General features: G+C 34.8%; 2 protein-coding genes across 2 annotated transcripts; both read right to left on the bottom strand.

Moving 5' to 3' along the window:
• Positions 1 to 2,520: 2,520 nt before the first annotated feature.
• Positions 2,521 to 10,405, bottom strand: LOC136809568 (alpha-adducin-like). The gene is made up of 8 exons (XM_067066101.1): positions 9,833 to 10,405; positions 7,869 to 8,001; positions 7,468 to 7,565; positions 6,213 to 6,263; positions 5,945 to 6,037; positions 5,545 to 5,643; positions 3,952 to 4,383; positions 2,521 to 3,781 (listed from the first exon to the last, which is right to left on the bottom strand). Exons 1-8 carry the CDS (start codon positions 10,304 to 10,306, stop codon positions 3,347 to 3,349), a joined length of 1,815 nt encoding a protein of 604 aa, XP_066922202.1. The 5' UTR covers positions 10,307 to 10,405; the 3' UTR covers positions 2,521 to 3,346.
• A 3,500-nt stretch (positions 10,406 to 13,905) lies between these two features.
• LOC136809655 (stress-70 protein, mitochondrial-like) lies at positions 13,906 to 16,884 on the bottom strand (the record flags this gene model as incomplete). The annotated part of the gene is made up of 5 exons (XM_067066201.1): positions 13,906 to 14,267; positions 14,544 to 14,687; positions 14,907 to 15,094; positions 15,598 to 16,351; positions 16,717 to 16,884. Coding segments are annotated over 5 exons (1,308 nt in total), but the record flags the coding sequence as incomplete, so codon positions are not given.
• Positions 16,885 to 17,630: the final 746 nt, after the last annotated feature.

Here is a 17,630-nt window from a genome sequence, read left to right as displayed (position 1 = left end):
GTGACGTCATAATTACTGCTTTCAGTTTGCGTGTTTTGAAAGTTTGATGTGTGTACTCCGTCTTCGTGGAATTTTTTTATGGCATGAAAACAGAATATGCAATGTCTTTAAGAACAAATTCCTAAAAGGCTTTTGTTGTTCTGTAAATATTTCCTTTTGGATTAAGAAATTCCATCTTTTATTGTTCTAATGATTATAATATTTATTTATAAGATGCTTTGTTGTCTTTTTAATCTTTGTGTAAACTTGCATATGTTTTGCATACTTTCTAAGGGAATTTCACCACGGCAATTCGGCCACCTAAATTTTTGCATACAATTCAATATGGCGGACGCAAAGGCGAAAAGGTCTATTTTGTTTTTTATGTTGAATGTGGAAATTGTGCCTTCCTAAATCTTTCTTCACCAAGATTACACCTTAATATAATGCCAATTATGCATGTAAGTTTTATATTAATACTTTCTTTTTGCATATTTTTCTTTTCTAGTTAATTTTTTTTTTTCTCTTCGTATAGAAGTGTACATAGCTCGAAAACCACCCATGGTTAAACCTTATGTACATAGTTTATTCTTCTTCTATAATCTCAAAAAAGATAAACAAACAAACATACTTTCTAGACTAGGGAATTTCACCACAACAATTCGGCCACCATGATTTTTGTATACAGTTCAATATGGCGGATGGAAAGGCGAAAAGGTCTATTCGCCATTTTTGTTTTTGATTGCTTTGGCTGTTTTGAAAACCATAACAAACAGCCCAATGTTTATTAATGCCTCGGGTTCTCTTTGCTTGACGGCCTGCGCGGCCCACAGTGAGCGATGGGAAAAGGGTTGAATATTTTGAGATCAAGTTTGATTGCCACGGCTGACGTTATTTGAAGGGGATAGGAGTTCGAAATTAAAACGTCCATTTGATGCTTTCCGTGCCGTGGTAAGAGTCTGAGTTTGGAAGGCTCCCCCCTCCTTAGCCTTAGCAAACAAAGTTTTTTGCACAATGAAATGGCTAAAAACCCTACTTTTTTCTTAATAAAAATTTTACATACTTAATCCCTTTGTAGTACCTTATACAAATATTAGAGCACGTGTATAGTTTCTAAAACTGCACTTCAATCTGCAACAAGGTCCCTGGTTAAACGCTTTTTATCTTTGAAATAATTTTTTATTATTTAAGGTCTATTTCAGAAATTAAGGAGAGTAATTCAGTGGCAGTTGTTACAGTCCAAAACAAACTATATAAAACTACTATACTCACAAAACTATAATGAAAGATGATGTCTGAGAAAGAGAAATACAAAAAATTTTTGTCCAACTGGCGAAATCGTGATCTCTGCCAATCCCCCATCTGATCTTGTTGTTGTGGTAGTTGTTTACATTTTGTGAAATTGTATAATTTACAGACCATAACACGGGGTAATCTAATGACTGCGGGTATACCATGCGGGATATATGCTAGCCGCCACCCTGCCGCCCGAAATTTTAGCTGTATCGAAAGGGCGGTTTTCAATTCAAAAAGCAAAAAAAGGTTATCATAAGACAGGGAGTGCGGTATTGTGTAGGGATAAAGGGATACATGTTTTTTATAAGCAAACAAAAACTTGAAAACAGACTCGGAGATGCTTAGGTTCAGTGTTTTTAAATCATTCGAAGGCCCAATTGTAAAATTGTAACCAATTTCAACTAAAAACTCATGACCACGACCTTAAAATGGAAATTTAAAAGAATGGAAAACCACCCATAGGGATTCGCCCAAGGATCAAGTGTGCCAAATTTCAGCCAAATCTGACCATTTTTGAAGTCTCCAGTCTGCCCCAAAGTTTTAGCCTCGTTTTGGCAAAAACTCGTGACCACGCCCTTAAAAATGAAAATTTTTCAAAAAATGAAAAAAAATCCCCAGATATTCACCCAAGGAACAAGTGTGCCAAATTTCAACTAAATCTGACCATTTTTGAATTCTCCAGCCTGCCCCGAAAATTTAGCCTCGTTTTGGCGAAAACTCGTGACCACGCTCTTAAAAATGAAAAAATATCCCCAGATATTCACCCAAGGAACAAGTGTGCCAAATTTCAATCAATTCTGATCATTTTTGAAGCCTCCAACCTGCCCCAAAGCGAGCCCCAAAGTTTTCGGACAGACATACTACATACATACACACATACACTGTCAGATTCTAGCTAAAATGAAGTTGAGAATATTTTCTCTTTGAAAACTTGGCCAGGGTAATAAGTTAACTTCTAAATAATTTCCTTATCTTCTACCCCAGTGCTCATTCAATCAGGAATCTACTCCTAGGTACTTTAAAAACGGGTTTTTGAAAAAAAGAAACATAGTCATAAAATACCTACAAATTAGGACAGATTAGGAGGATTTTTATTTCATCTATTAAAATTATTTTATGCTTTTTTTCCGGACACACTTTATATTCCTACTACTGTACTGACACAAGAAAGATCGTCTTATGAGTTCAACCTTCGGGAAAAGGGAGAAAAAAATTCCAGGTCAAAGAAAGAAAGCGTGAAAAATATAATTCCATAAATTAATTTTATCTTTTGTTTTAGACAATGCTCTACTTATTATTTATATTAATTCACTTTTTTAAGTGCAAAAAATAACGTAAATTTTTAATAGCCTGTTTGTTAGGGGCGAAAAATGGCCACTCGGTCGATGTTATTAAGTAACGTAAAAATTATACTAAAACAAAACTCACAAATAAAGCTATATGTACACTAAAGAATTTCATACAAAAATAAAAAGTGAATAAAAAAGGATAATAATACGCGATAAAATCTCTATTATTTGATATAGATTAATTATAATAATTTCTTGAGATAAAATTTTACAAAATAAAATTAAACATCTATGATAAAAATGAAAAGCTCAAAATGATAAATTTGACCCCTCCTTTTCAGACTATTCTAATTCAGAAAAATACTTTCAATATCAAAAAGGCTGGCTCGTGACCTATCCTGCTACAATAAAAAGGAGATTCTTCTTAAAAGTGATTGAGAAACAAAACTATGTTATAAAATGTTTTAACACTATCGCCTAAAATAAAAATTCCCTTTATTCATCGATGTGTCTTAAAAAGATGGAAATTGGTCACGAATATTAATACTTACTAAATATATACTTTTGTCAATTCAGAAAAGTTAAATAAATAAAGAAGTTCTTTTTGTATGCATGATCATTTTTGTGAACGAATGTCTCATCTCTTCTTGTCTCACCATCTTGGTCAGGATAAGATTGTGATAACTTTCCTTACCCATAACTCGTGAATGAAAATATCTGAGCTCTTCATGTTTATAATACGTTTTGATGTTGAAAGAAGTATGAGGACAATCCTAAGCCCACTATTTACCTTCCTTTTTATCTTTCTTTTTACCAAACATATTCTTGAAACTCTTAGATTTCTTCACTTTACTTGGTGACTTCACACTTTCATGAGAAGGCGATGAAATATCGGGAGCAGAGCCGTTTCGGGTGGGGCTGGCTGCGGCCACTGGCTGTTTGTTTTCCACTTTGGGTTGTGGAGCTTCCTGAACCACGGATTCTCTACTTTCCTCTGTGGGACTTATGCTGTGAGAACTGGTGCTTCCATTGATCACAGTTATCGTTTCTTTCTTTGCGTCTTTGTTGCCAGCGGAGATTTCAGTGATAACTTGTGTTTCAGTCACTGTGGTTGTCTTGGTTACAACTTTGGTATCGTTGTGCGTGGAGACTTCTGTGGTAACTTGTTCGTCGATGTGTCCATTCGTCATGGGAGGTTCCTCGTCCAAGATAGGAGGCTGAAATAGTATAAAAGAAAGGTTTTTCATCTCGATTCAAATCTACACAAATGGGTTTTGGTGCAATTTTAACACGGAAAAAAGTGGGACAATGGGTAGTAAGGTATATGATATTTTGTTTTTAAAGCTACATAACTTCCTGGTGAATATGACGAAGAAGTAAAACTTACCTCAATTTGTGGTTGTTGCTTTTGAATGAATTCCTTCTTGTACTGTGTTGATTGGACTGGGTTGTTCAACCATTTGAAGCGGTTACGATGCGTATTACCTCGACTCATCGATGGCCCTTTCAAATCATACAGCGCTTGGTAAGGGTTAATTTGCTCGGGTGACATGTGTGGTGGGATTTGAGATGCTGGAATTTTCTTCTTTTGTGGAGATGTGAACAAGTCTGGAACTCGGTAGGCATAACCGGTGCGATAACCTTGGGAGTCCATCCATCTCATATATGCTTCAAAGGTTAGATCAGCAAGACTCATTTGCGGCTTCCCTTCAGCTGTTACATTGATCTTACAGTTGTTCCTTTGGATATCTTGGACTTGTTGGAACGCTTCCTCACTCACAATATTCAAGTTGTCCAGCCCGATTGGGATTGCTTTTACCTAAAAATATTGAATCGAGGCATGATAAATAATATATCAATAATATATGATAATATATCATAGACCACATCCACTCTTTAAAAAATCAGGTAAAAATCATCAAAATATATCAAAAGAAAATACTAGGCTCGCCCGACAAAATACGACTTACTATACTGTAGAACTCCAGATTGCTCTGAACATTCTTACTATCAGTATTACCGAGTTAATGTATTTGCACTTTTGAGGACGGTAAAGTGACTGAAGCGATTTGGAATAGCCCGCAATTCTGCCCCACAAAATCGAGGACGGTAAAAGTGCTGATTTACCGTCGTCCTCAGTTGGTCATGATCTAGTCAAATTAGAACCTTACTGTCTCTGTCGCTGAAAACACACATACATAAACTAGGTATTGAAAATAGGTATCTAGCCTTCTAATATACGAAAAATAAATAAAACTTCGTCCACGAAACAAGTTTATGTTTAATTTCGTTACGCGTTAAATTTTGTTTTGAAAAGATATTTTTGAAAAGATATTTTTCAAGCCAGAAAATGAATATCTTTATAAGCACACAGACAGAAGATTTTATAAACATAAAGTCACTGGAGAATTTTGGAGGAAAGTATCAAGCAATAGAGATCACCTTAAAGAAAACATTGATAGAAAAATCTTATCATTTGATGAAGAATTACCAAGTTTACAGGCCTTTTTTAGTCCAAATATTTTCTTACATTGATGGCAGAAACAATAAATCTCGTCTCATCTAATTTCTAAAGCTTAAATGAACCATTAAGATTTCACAACTATGGATAAAAGACCTCATTAAAAATGCACGATATATGAGATTATGAGCATGCATACATCGTAACTTTTTAAATCGTAGGGTGAGCTTAGTTAGAATAGCTTACATCTCATGTTTCTTTATACCTCCATGCTCTAAAGAAGAATTCTGTTGAGACAAAGGTGCATATTAAGAAGGTGTAGAAAGTATTTCACTATTATTTTCAATAAATTTTGGACATCCTATCTCCTTACTGGAGTTCAGTTTTCAAAATCAAATTCCATTTTAGGGATCTTTCAATTAAAATCGAATTTTTAGCCTTTCTTATGCCAAAAGCCAAAAGAGCGAACAGAAAGCTCTAGTAAAATGAAAACTTTATGACTTGAAAAATGTCTGTTACCTGAGTTTCACAAGCATCCATAAAATTGAGCAAATCATGGAAAGCACTTTCAATCGAAGCGCCACAAATAACAGCACCATGGTTCCTCAATATCATTATCTAAAAGAAAAGAAAAATTCTCACTAAAGTTGTAGTAACAAGAATTTAGATAAACCTTATGAAATAATTTGACTGACCACCCACCAAGTATTCATCAAGTGGGTGACTCCAGTCAAATAAATTACTTTTTCAATAATTTTTGAAACAAAATGCTGTAGCAATGCCAGGCCGTTTAGGTGCTTAAAGACACTGGCATACACCTATTATTATCTGCCAGCACCTACACAATTTCTAGCTGTTTTTAATATTAGAATTTATCATGGCACCCACAAGCCTTTCTTCATGGGAAGTCCTTGATTACCTTGTTCTCTGTACCAAGATCATTTTGGATGCTTTCTCTCTCCTCTTCATTGATGAGAATCCCTTTGTAATCATGATATGAAACATTGCCAACCTAAAAACGTTTACATTAGTTAGGACAAATTTTATTTTATATGATAAATTCTTCATTTCTGACCTGTCAAGCTATAACGAGAGGTGTAAAAAGTTAAAAAAATGTCTCTTTCAGAAGACTTTGCACAAAGGCTGTTGGCATTTTGAGATTCAGAGACGAGTATAACATTACTTACAACGAGCGACTCTTGACTGATTCTTAGTAAGCCACATTTCATTGATGATACCTGAAGAAAATTTTACAATTCTATCATTTTTATGAATGAAATTTCAGAAAAGCCATCAAAATGAGGATTAAAGTGTGGGGATATCAAGCTTCCACTAACAGAGTATGAGAGAAGACTTGATACTGATAGAAATCAAGGGGCCAGGCTAAGCACATTTTTGCCTAAGCAGGCACTTTTAAATAGTTAGCAATTGAACGTGTTTTTGAAATTCATCACCCATAAGCCCTCTTGAATTGAAGAAACAAATGAAAATGTTTATCATCTTTTGCTATTTTGAGTTGAGTTTTTTTATTCCATCGTCTAAAGGGGGGATTGCTTAAAAAAAACACTGCACTGCTTTGGAATCATAATAAAACCTTGAAAATGCTAAGAATTGATGAATATTGAATTTTAAAGGATACTGTATTTTTAATATTGCATTTTTAACTGTTGCGAGAGGTCAGACTGCTCATATTTCATGTCAAAGTTGACCTTAGTGACTGACACACCTACTCATTAAAAGTTTGTTTATGGAAAAGCCTTATCAAAAGATTTATAAAAACAAGCTTGAGAAAATAAACATCCTAGGCTCTTAGACAAAAAGTTAATGAATTATTCAAGGGAATAGACAGTGATTTTCCAAAACATAGTACAGAAAGCTCTAAGAGGACATCCTATTAAAATTGATTATTTAAAATAGACTTTTATGATGAGTCACCATAATAGGTTTTCAGAACTGAGCTAATTTAGGGGAAGGGCTAATGATAGCTCAGTTACAGTTGATAAAAAAATAAAGCTCTCTGATTGGGACATTTAGAAAAAGTCACAATTTTCTCCTTTTTCTTCTACATGGAGATCTGATATTTTTGAAAAAATCCCTTTTTCTTCACAGCAATAAAACAGTGGAATAAAATTGTGTGTGTGCTAGTTAAAAAACATCTGCAGAGTTTTCACAGAGCTTTTTATAAGGAAGAAGAGAAGTAATGAAAATACAAAGTCTACATTTTATCACCAATAATAGAAAACCTTAAAAAAACTGAATAGAAAACATAATAACTTTCAAAAATAAAGAAATAGGAGGAACAATTAAATGGGGGAGAATAAATTTTGGATGTGACAGATTTATCTTAGTAATCCATCATGAAAAACACACATGGTTAAATTTTATTTTATTAGTTTTACTCTAAAACTAGGCGTAAAAAGAGAAAAGGAATAACTTCCTTACAGCAATGACATCAGGTGTATGCACATGAATGATACAATTCAAATCTGGTCGAAATTCATGAATGGTGGAGTGAAGAACAAATCCAGCCTTGTTCAGTCCTAAAAATTGAGCACCAAAAAATATCAAGAATATCTTTTAAACCTACTCCTTCAAACTCTTTTCAATATAGGATAGCTTTTTCATTCAGGTTGGAGCTTAAAATATTCTAAAGAGAAAAACTTCTTAACTATTTCATGTGGTTTAAATTTGGTTATCAGTCAGTGCTATTTTCAAAAATTATACCATCTTTATAAACAATAGTCTTAAAATGACAATTCCCTTTTAAAAAATAGGCTGACAAAAAACAGGACCTTATTCAAAGAATTCGCACAATTCTGCAAAATACTGAATACCATTGTTACCTAATGTTGTGCTGCCTTCATCCACAACATTTCCACTAGCATCACATTTAACGAGTGAAGAGGCTGTAATTTCATTGAATAGGAGTCCAAAAGGATTTATCAGGTATTCATTTGATTCATTCGATAGTCGAACCTAAAAGCAATCAATAATAAGATAAGTTATGTGAAGATTTCATTCATTTTCATTTGCTGAATATTGGTGAAAATTTTGTTAAATTATTGCTAATTTAACAATAGAAATTGAAAAGGAAAAGAAATCATTTCCACCAGTTTAAATAGAAATCTTTTAAGTAAAGTGTGAAAGCAAGTACCAAATCAAGAATATTGACTTTTCTGATATCATCTTTCATCCCTTCACCAGCTTGCCAATAATAGTTATCGAACAAAGGGATACAAAATACAAGATAAAACTCTATTCTTGTGGCACCAGCAGAAGGCTGAAACAACTTAAGTGCAAAATATGGTGTGAAGATTACCTCATAATTAGCATATATTCCTAAAAAAATTATAAATTTGATAAAAATTATAAATTTGATAAAAATTATAAATTTGATAAAAAATACTCTTATTTGTTCTTTTATGATGGATAGATATGGTAATTTAATCGGATAAACTTATGCGAGATTAAATTTTGTGATTGTCGTTTTCACGAAAGTAAATCCACCGCAAAATTGTCAAAGTCACATTTTGGTGGAGCATTCAGTCAAAACTCACCATTAGTAGCAAAAAAGACCAATTTTTGCTGGCTTTCTGGCTCATTCGCGAACTAAAATTCTCACAAAACTTTTGAAAACTCTGACTCGCAAAATTAAATCCAGAAAATTTTGCTTTTTTTGGCTCGTGAAATTTTATCTCGCATTAAGACAATCAATGGTATATACATGTTTCATATTCTAGAAAGGTAAAGCAGAACCTGTCAGAGACTAAAAAGTGCACATTTTCCTGCTCTCTCTGCAATTTTTTTCACAAAAAAGCTTTTCATACCAAAATTTATGAAATTTTTTAAAGGACTTAACAAAAAGCCCTGAATGATCCTTGCAATTGTATTGTTATGTAATCTTATTTCTCTTTGAAGTTAGTTTTAGAAATAGGGATTATCATTTGAAAGTGCTTTGTTCCTAGTCTCTCAAAGTTTACTCCAGTCCTCCAAAGTTTACTCCTGTCTCCCCACTTTTATGTAAAATTGTGATTTGGATGAGATTTTATAAAACAAAATCTAAATATATTGAATGTCTAAGATTTTGGATGTCTGGGTGAATATTTTACTGAGATGTTCTAAAACTGTTGTTTTTAGCACCTTTATGAAAAATAATGAATAAGACTTTTTTCTTTGACTTTCAAGACAGGCATGCAATATTCTAATGAACATAAGTCTTTCTAAGCCTTTTCTCACGATAGAAAACAACATACATTTACAACCCACTCGCTTGTTTGTAATTTCTTTTAAATCAGATTAATAATATTTGAATAAAACATCACAGTTTGTTTATTTCCTCTTATTCATGACATGGCATCAGATAATTGACATGGTGATCTATTGATACTTTGAAATAACTTTTCAAATAGTAGCTAATAACAATTAAACCTTCTTGTGGCATAAAAAATCTAGCACAAAAATGACTTCAGTCAATATCAGACACTTTGTAAATAGGAAGTTGAAAAAAGATTAGGGATCAAATTATAAAAGCTGGATTACTTTTTATCAAACATCAAAGCTTTAGGGTAATCTCAGCAACAACTGTCAACCATGTGTATAGATGGTTTTGACAAATATATAACCCAGAATAGAAATAAAAAAACAACATGACAGCTCACATAAAGTGTTGGACAAACATTGTGGACATGTCTAAAGATCCACTAAAAACACTAAATACTAAGCTAACTGTCAAATGTTATGAATGAAATATAAAAACATCCAGACACAAACATTGAAAATGTATATAAATAAAACAAGATTATCTTACAGAAATGTGGTTGTAGATAGATTCAGACCATCCTAGTAAGTCAACCAAGCGATAAACTGCAGCTAATTTACTTCTTAGCTGTCTTTCATTGATGTTGTAACTTGTTGTTCCGTTTCCTTTGATATCATTGACTGGAAGGACAACCATTCCTGTTCCAGCAGATCCTATACCTCCTCCAATATTTACAAAGTTTGGCTGAGCTTGTGGGATCAAAAAGTCTTGAAAAGTTCTTATGGTATCAGCTCTTGTAACTCCATTCACAGTGCTATTTCGAATGGTTTGCTCGAGTTCATCTTTGAGCAATTCATCACCCAAAACAAGTGAAACTCTTTGACGAAGCTTCAAGCCTCGTATATCACGCAAAATTTCTTCAGGACATCGTATTCTCCTCCCTCTACCTGGTTCTGAATAACGTCTAGCTTTTCTTTGAGTCATGGATGACTTAACATCAGCAAGAACATCATCTGTATTCATTCTGAAAGATGATCTTTTAGTTGACCCAAAATGATTCTTCCGTTCAGTGTTTCCCGCTTGACCAACTTCAGCCAACTACAAATTTTCAAATTTTGCGAGGAGGCGTTCTACGGAAAATAGGTACATTTTACAGACCGCGGGTCAATGAAAACAGGTCATAACAGTAATTTTCCAGACCAAGACAGAAAGCCGCTAACGAAGAAACAGGTACGCCGTGTACCGTACGGCACGCACGCCGTGTACACAGCTCAAAATTCGGGCTTTTTCCAGCTTTTTCATTCAAACAATATTTCATCAAGAAACCAGAGACCCCATTACTGGAACTTTAGACGAATTTATCGAAATTGCTCGAACTTACTCAAACAGTCAAGTTCGAGTAAACAAATTACTCGAACTCCTCACAATTTCGAGTTCGAGTAAGTTTGAAAATTGAAAATCTGCCAATTCTAGTTCAATACCATGGTGGCGTACCACCTCATAGAATAGGAAGATTTTATTTATTTTTTGCTGCTAAATAGAAGGAAATAACACTTTCATAAATTTCGCCAGGAATTTCACTTACCACGTTTTTTGAAATTATTGCCATGGTGATTAACTCCCAGCAGATTTTATTAAAATTGCTTTCTACTAATTCTGTAATTATATTCGTAAAAAAATTATTTAATGTCTCAAAGGGACATGATATAGACCGACGTCCAAGATTCATTAATTTATGAAAATGTCATGGAAAACATTTCTTCAATCGAGCTTCTCGAACATATTTCTTCAATCGAACTAATTCGAACTTTTCTTCAATCGAAATTATTAGCCCGGGGTCCACTTAGGAGTAGTAGTAGACCGTGTCGCAACCGGGCCGACATCTTTACAGACCACCACTTGCTCGCTTCGATACTTAGTCAGGCGTTGACACAACGAGCCCTCCACTTACATGAAGGACTAGAGGGGCGTGACTCCCTCTTCCCTGTGTGGACTATTACAACTGTCTGCCCAATTTCCCTCACATGGCATGGGTTGGCCAGGGCGAAGGTGCATTCACTTGCCAAGCAAATCATCGCAGCACACGCAGGGAATCGATAACCCCAACCACCCACACAGGAGCCGTGGTCACTGAAGTGAACACTACACTACGATGCCTACTGGTCGTGCCTATGGTCCACTTAAAGCTTTTTTTATAGACTGGATGGAGCGATCAAGTGGCCCGGTAGTATATGGTATTACTGAGGTTAAGCGGGGGGGGGGGGGGGGGGGTTTCATGGTTGGCGGAGGAGCGGAATCGGCCCTTTTTTCGGACGGAGTGGCGGAATTTGACGAAACTTTAGACGGAATTACGGAAATTGGGTTCTCTGACGGAGACGGAAAATTAGACAATTTTAGTGCGGAAAAACGGAATTTAGCAAAAAAAATTTGCGGAATTTCGGAATTGGTAAAAGATATTCAAAATTTGCGGAATTTTCGACAAAAATATTGAATTTCAAAGGAATTTTCGGTGACGGAATTTTGGTTCAATTTAAGACGGTTTGACGGAAATTGGAGAAAAAATTGGCGGAATTGCGGAATCGGGTACCCCCTGAAACCCCCCCTCTTAAGCATACCAGGATAATCACGACGACGGACGAAAAATGTAATGGGCTAGTGAAAATACACAATTTGATTTGTTGAAAATCACTAGCCTCTGTTAAATTTTATCGTTGGTCGTCGTGATTTTACCGATTTACTTAACTTCACTAATGTGCTTTTGCCTAGGCAAGTCCGCCAGATTTTAGTTGTTTTTAGTTGATTTTAGTTGAAGGTAAAAACAGTATGATTATGAAGCAACGTTTTTATTTGAGAATAAGGGATTGCAAATCTGTAATTATTGATGTTTGTTTCTCATTTTTGATCGTATCTTTCAACTAGTTTTATAGACGATGCTATCGTCCATTTAGAGGTCAGTAAACGCGGGAAAGAGTTAGGGCGTCAGGGCGGTTGACGGGAAAAAAGTGGCGGTAGAGTTTTAGAACAACACGAATTTATCACGCCTCTCCTAAACTACATGTTTTTTTTATAAGCATAACGCTTATAAGCATATGAAGGCTCAGATTTGTAGAATTTCTAAACACAACATAAGCATATATGTCAGCCTGAAATATTTTTCAAGTTGTCATTTTTATCTGTTTAAAAAGGTTTGGTAGAGGTTAAGTAAAAAAAAACTTTTCCATGGTTTCCAACATTCCACTGCTCCCAAAATCTGAACAAATGTTTCTTATTTCTGAAATTTCACTAAAAGCTTGGCTCGAGGTGAATCATAAGCATAATCTATGCCTGGATGCTTTGAGAACTTAAGCATACACGAGCCTGACCAAGGGGCATACACTTGCTTATAAAAAAAAAACATGTATTCCTTTTTCAGTGATCGTGTGTAGACGATGGGATTGTCTAGTAGTTTTATTGCTATTTGGATTTATTTTAACATTTTTTCTCAAAATGGCGACCTCGCCAAACGCTCCTAGTCCTAGTCTACTTCACTGGAATCAGCGTCTTAAAAATCAAAAAGCAAAGTTCAGCCAAAAGTAGACTCTAGTCTAAGGAATTACTCGAACTTTACTTGTTCGATTCTCCCAACTGTTCAAGTAAGTTCGATTCTCCCAACTGTTCAAGTAATGGTGTTTGGAAGAAAATGAGGTAGGCAATTTAGATACCAGCAGGCTATCTATCCATCTATCTGGAGTAAGGATATGTTAAAATGTTCAAAGTTTTCTTCTCATTTAAACTACTTGGCTTCTTTTTAACTCACCAAGAAGCAGAATAAAAAATCCCAGAAATCCCGGTTTTTGATGATGAGGTTCATGCCACCGAAATTGTTGCCATATCAAATTGTAAATTTTGAAAATCATGACCGTTAGGAAGCTTTTAAGCAGAAATTTGGTAGTAATCTTAGCCCTGTTAGGAAAACTTGTGAAGTTCATGGCAATAGCTATATTTTTAAAAGTGTAAGGAAAAATTTGTGTATGTTTAGTCTCCCCCGGTCCAAATAGGGTTAAGACATTTGTTTTGCACCATCTTACAAGGCAGATCTACGACAGCATCATGAATAAGCTTGTTTGACCCCAAAAAAGATATGTTTGTATGGAAAAAAGTTCATGCAGTTAAAAAAAACTGAAATAGAGTGCTTCACGGTCGTTGAGATATCTCAGCAGAAATATTTTGAAAACAAGGTCTAAAGTGATTTTAAGAATCTCCAGAAGATTACTGGTTTATAAAAAAATGTCTAAATATTTCGAAAAAAACAAGTGCGATGGTAAAAAGAGTCTGATGATTTTAGTCTTGCATAATTTGTGAAGCATTATAAACGTACTTATAAAGTATATTCTGAAAATCGATTTGTATATTACACGTTCGAGCGAAAAAAATAAAAATAATTATCTAATTTAAAAAAACAATTCACTTTCCTCTCGTATTTTGCTTTTTCGAACCCGCTTAGTATCCAGGTGGGTTGGCATAGTGTGGTAGAGGTTGTCACGAATCATTATACACCAGTGTCGATTGAGCGTGGAAAGGGGGTGAAAAAAACCAATGTCGAGCCATGGTTGAGGCTGATCCTGATATTTCCATTACTATATGGTGAATTCGAAGGCGTGGGAACGAATTGCTATACAACCCAAACTGGAAGCAAAGCGGGTTAGAATCAACGAAAATTTCGACAGTTCAGTTCTTTTATTTTTGTCAACAAGTTAAACTGTTTCTTTCTTTCCAACGTTCATCTTTAAACTTGGACAATCGTTCCAACCAGAAAGCAACCTTAAAATTTGAGGTTCTCTTCACGTTCCCATCCATAAATAACACAGGCCTGCCAATGTGAGTGTTCTTGAAGAATAACAACTGAAGAAGTGTTTTTAAAACATTTTCATTTTTCTTCTCTCATTTTGGTTTATTGTTGTTGTTGTTCTCCTGATGAGGATGAACCCTCGCGATCAGCAGCCATCTAAAAAAATTGTAAACAAAAAAATTGTAAGATTGGATCTGAGACTTTGCAGGGATACTTTTAGAATTTCTTGATCAGACACCTTCGCGCAATATTATTCCGTTTTTTAGTCCTTTCTTATAAGCACCGAAAATGTTAAAGCTCTTTCATGAACAAAATGCTATTCAGAATTTCTCGGAAATCAACGGAATCATTCAAATGGAAGCTTTTAATTAATCACAAAAGTATGCTTCAAAATCAAGGCCTTTCAAATAGAGGCGATAATCATCTAAGTACCTTTTTGTATGCCACTTCGAAAAGTTTGAGTGAACGTTGTTGTAATTGTTGGAATGCTTCTCGTAATTCTTCTGCAGATTCGATATTGTCTTTATTGTTTAATTTTTCGCGAACGGTTTCGACTTCTTTTTTCAATTCCTCGACCTGCATTATGAAAATTTACAAATTGATGAAAATAAGTGTCGGATAAAAACGTTTTTTCTCCCAGAGATAAGGACATACTCTAATTCATCCGGAAAACCACCTACATTGTTATGAACGTAAGCTTATAAAGTATGTACATTTGACTACTAAAACTTTACGTCATAAAAATAAATAAGTCATATTTCAGATGATGGTAGCAATGTAAAGACATAAACAAACCTCTTCAGCGGGTAATTGGTCTTTGAATTCTTCCATTTTACTTTCGATGTCATGGATAGCACCCTCAGCTTGGTTAATGGTTTCAATGATATCCTTCTTCTTCTTGTCTTCTTCGGCGAATTTCTCAGCTTCATGGACCATGTTTTCAATATCATCTTTGCTCAAACCACCGCTAGATTGGATGACAACTGATAAATAAAAAAAATCAAAAAAGTTAATCAAATAATTTGTTTTGATTCTTACAAACAAATAGTAACAATTTAACTGCCAGTGGTCAAAGCAAATTTTTCATCACAGACGGAAATGGACTTTGAACAACAAATCTGGCCAGATTCTTCATGTTTTACAGAATTTTTGTTGAAATTGGAGACGGAAGAGCCTTTTTTTGTACCTCGCTGAGACGGAAATCCGTCTAAGACGGAAAAACTTTGAACACTGTAACTGCACACCAGCAGTCGTTCATATGGCTCACGTCTAAGAAAATTCAAATAACAGATTTAATTTAGATGTACAAAATTTCGTTACGGGGGGGGGGGGGATTATCGCGAACATCATACTAACAAAACATTTGGATTTGGATTTGTAAAAAAAAGGTAAACTTCCGCTTATCGCTACGTTGAGAGAGTGCAAATACATTTTCTGGAAAAGCGTAGCCGAGCGCAGGCCTAAAATATAATTCTATAAAACTTACTTTGTTGTTCTTTGCCAGTTCCCTTATCACGTGCAGATACATTCACAATACCATTAGCATCAATATCAAAAGTTACTTCAACTTGAGGAACACCTCTTGGTGCTGGTGGAATACCCACTAAAGAAAATTGTCCTAACATTTTATTATTAGCTGCCATTTCACGCTCTCCTTGATGTACTTTAATTTCTACTTGTGTTTGGCCATCAGCAGCAGTTGAGAAAACTTGACTCTTTTTGGTTGGGATAGTAGTGTTTCTGTTAATTAGTTTGGTCATGACTCCTCCGAGAGTTTCAATACCAAGAGATAATGGGGTAACATCCAACAAAAGAATATCTTTAACTTCACCAGCTAAAACACCTCCTTGAATAGCAGCTCCGATTGCAACAGCTTCATCTGGGTTTACAGCTTTAGAGGGTTTACGACCAAAGATTTCTTGAACTGTGTCTTGTACCTTGGGCATTCTGGTCATACCACCAACAAGTAAAACTTCTCCAATCTCACCAGTGGAAACACCAGCATCTTTAACAGCCTTCTTACATGGTTCAATAGTACGTTGGATGAGGGATCCAACAATTTGTTCAAATTTAGATCGTGTTAATTTCATATTCATATGTTTAGGTCCAGTAGCATCCATGGTTAGGTAAGGCAAGTTGATGTCAGTTTGTTGAGCAGATGACAATTCACATTTAGCTTTCTCAGCTGCTTCACGTAATCTTTGGAGAGCCATGTTATCTTTCTTGATATCGATACCAGTCTAAAGAATTTGAAATGTAGAAGGAATGCTTTTTTAGGAAATGAATTCTAAAAGTTGTACTTTAGGGGAAGAACTTTTGCAAAAAGAAACTTTCACGAAATCAGCAAATCTTCGGAATTTGCAAGAATTGAATGAGAGGATTAGGGAGTAAATTCCCTTTTCTTTTCTATTATGCGCTAAGATCAGATGCTGAATGTTCTCCACTGCCCGTTTCTAATCACTGAGATCAGATTTGTTAATCTAAGCTACTTATTCACTGAATCGGCAGTGTTGGGGACAAGTCATATGTTCAACTGAGCTACCTGGCCAAATCTGAAATCGGACACAGTATGATATATTTAGTGTAGAGAACTATCGGTACTTACATCTTTTTTGAATTCTTGACAAAGATGTTCCAACAAGACCATATCGAAATCTTCACCACCAAGGTAGGTGTCACCATTTGTTGACTTTACTTCAAATACACCCTTTTGGATTTCAAGAACTGAGATATCAAAGGTACCACCTCCCAAATCGTAAACAGCAATACTAAACAATAAGAAAATTAAGTGTTAGTCTGAGCACAGTAGTTCTTTATACTAAAGAGAAGTAAAATATTTCAGGAGGAATTTAAGTTCTGATAAAGCAATATTGGTTAGAAAGAGCTGAGATATTCAAAGAATATTTACATTTCCATCACTCTTCTCTAGCCCAAAAGCAAGCACAGCAGTTGGCTCATTGATTACACGCAAAACATTCAATCCTGAAATCTTGCCAGCATCTTTGGTAGCCTAAAGGATAAAACATGAAATATTTGATCTTTCATAAAAAAAAAACAAATTATGTGCTTGCAAAGATAACAATATTTAAGATAATAGAATTCAATAGCCATGAAATTGAATCATAATCGAATCATTTCATGATCACACTTAAACTAACATCAAGAACTTACCTGTCTTTGGGAATCATTGAAATAGGCAGGGACAGTGACAACAGCATTCTTAACACTGGTTCCAAGATAACTTTCTAAAGATAAAATGCAACATTTTTGACAAACATTACTTAAGCAGGGATTGCCTTACAGAAGTTTTAATCGCATAAGAAAATTTGCTCCCATTACCACTGTCAAAGAAAAATCCATTTGTCTATAGTTTTTGAGAAATCGGGCTGCTGTCTGCCATCCAGCTTAATCATTCTACCGGGTGCGCCACAAAAAAGTTTCTCTCTTTGAAACTAATTTTCTCGAAATCTAAAATTTTTAAAATAACCATTCCTATTTCATTGGAAAGAAGAAAAATAG

The sequence above is a fragment of the Clytia hemisphaerica genome, unplaced genomic scaffold, assembly GCF_902728285.1.
Source record: "Clytia hemisphaerica strain Z4C2 unplaced genomic scaffold, Clytia hemisphaerica genome assembly, whole genome shotgun sequence".
Taxonomy (NCBI): Eukaryota; Metazoa; Cnidaria; class Hydrozoa; order Leptothecata; family Clytiidae; genus Clytia; species Clytia hemisphaerica.
This window is presented reverse-complemented; position numbering and strand designations above follow the sequence as displayed.

Bases quoted from the DNA above. Each gene is read 5' to 3' on its own strand.
- LOC136809568 (XM_067066101.1), bottom strand. From the start codon at position 10,306: ATGAATACAGATGATGTTCTTGCTGATGTTAAGTCATCCATGACTCAA. The intron at 8,002-9,832 runs GTAAGATAATCT...GATTGCTTTTAG, and splicing joins CTATCTACAACCACATTTCT to GTTCGACTATCGAATGAATC. The intron at 5,644-5,944 runs GTAATCAAGGAC...CTTTTCTTTTAG, and splicing joins ATCTTGGTACAGAGAACAAG to ATAATGATATTGAGGAACCA.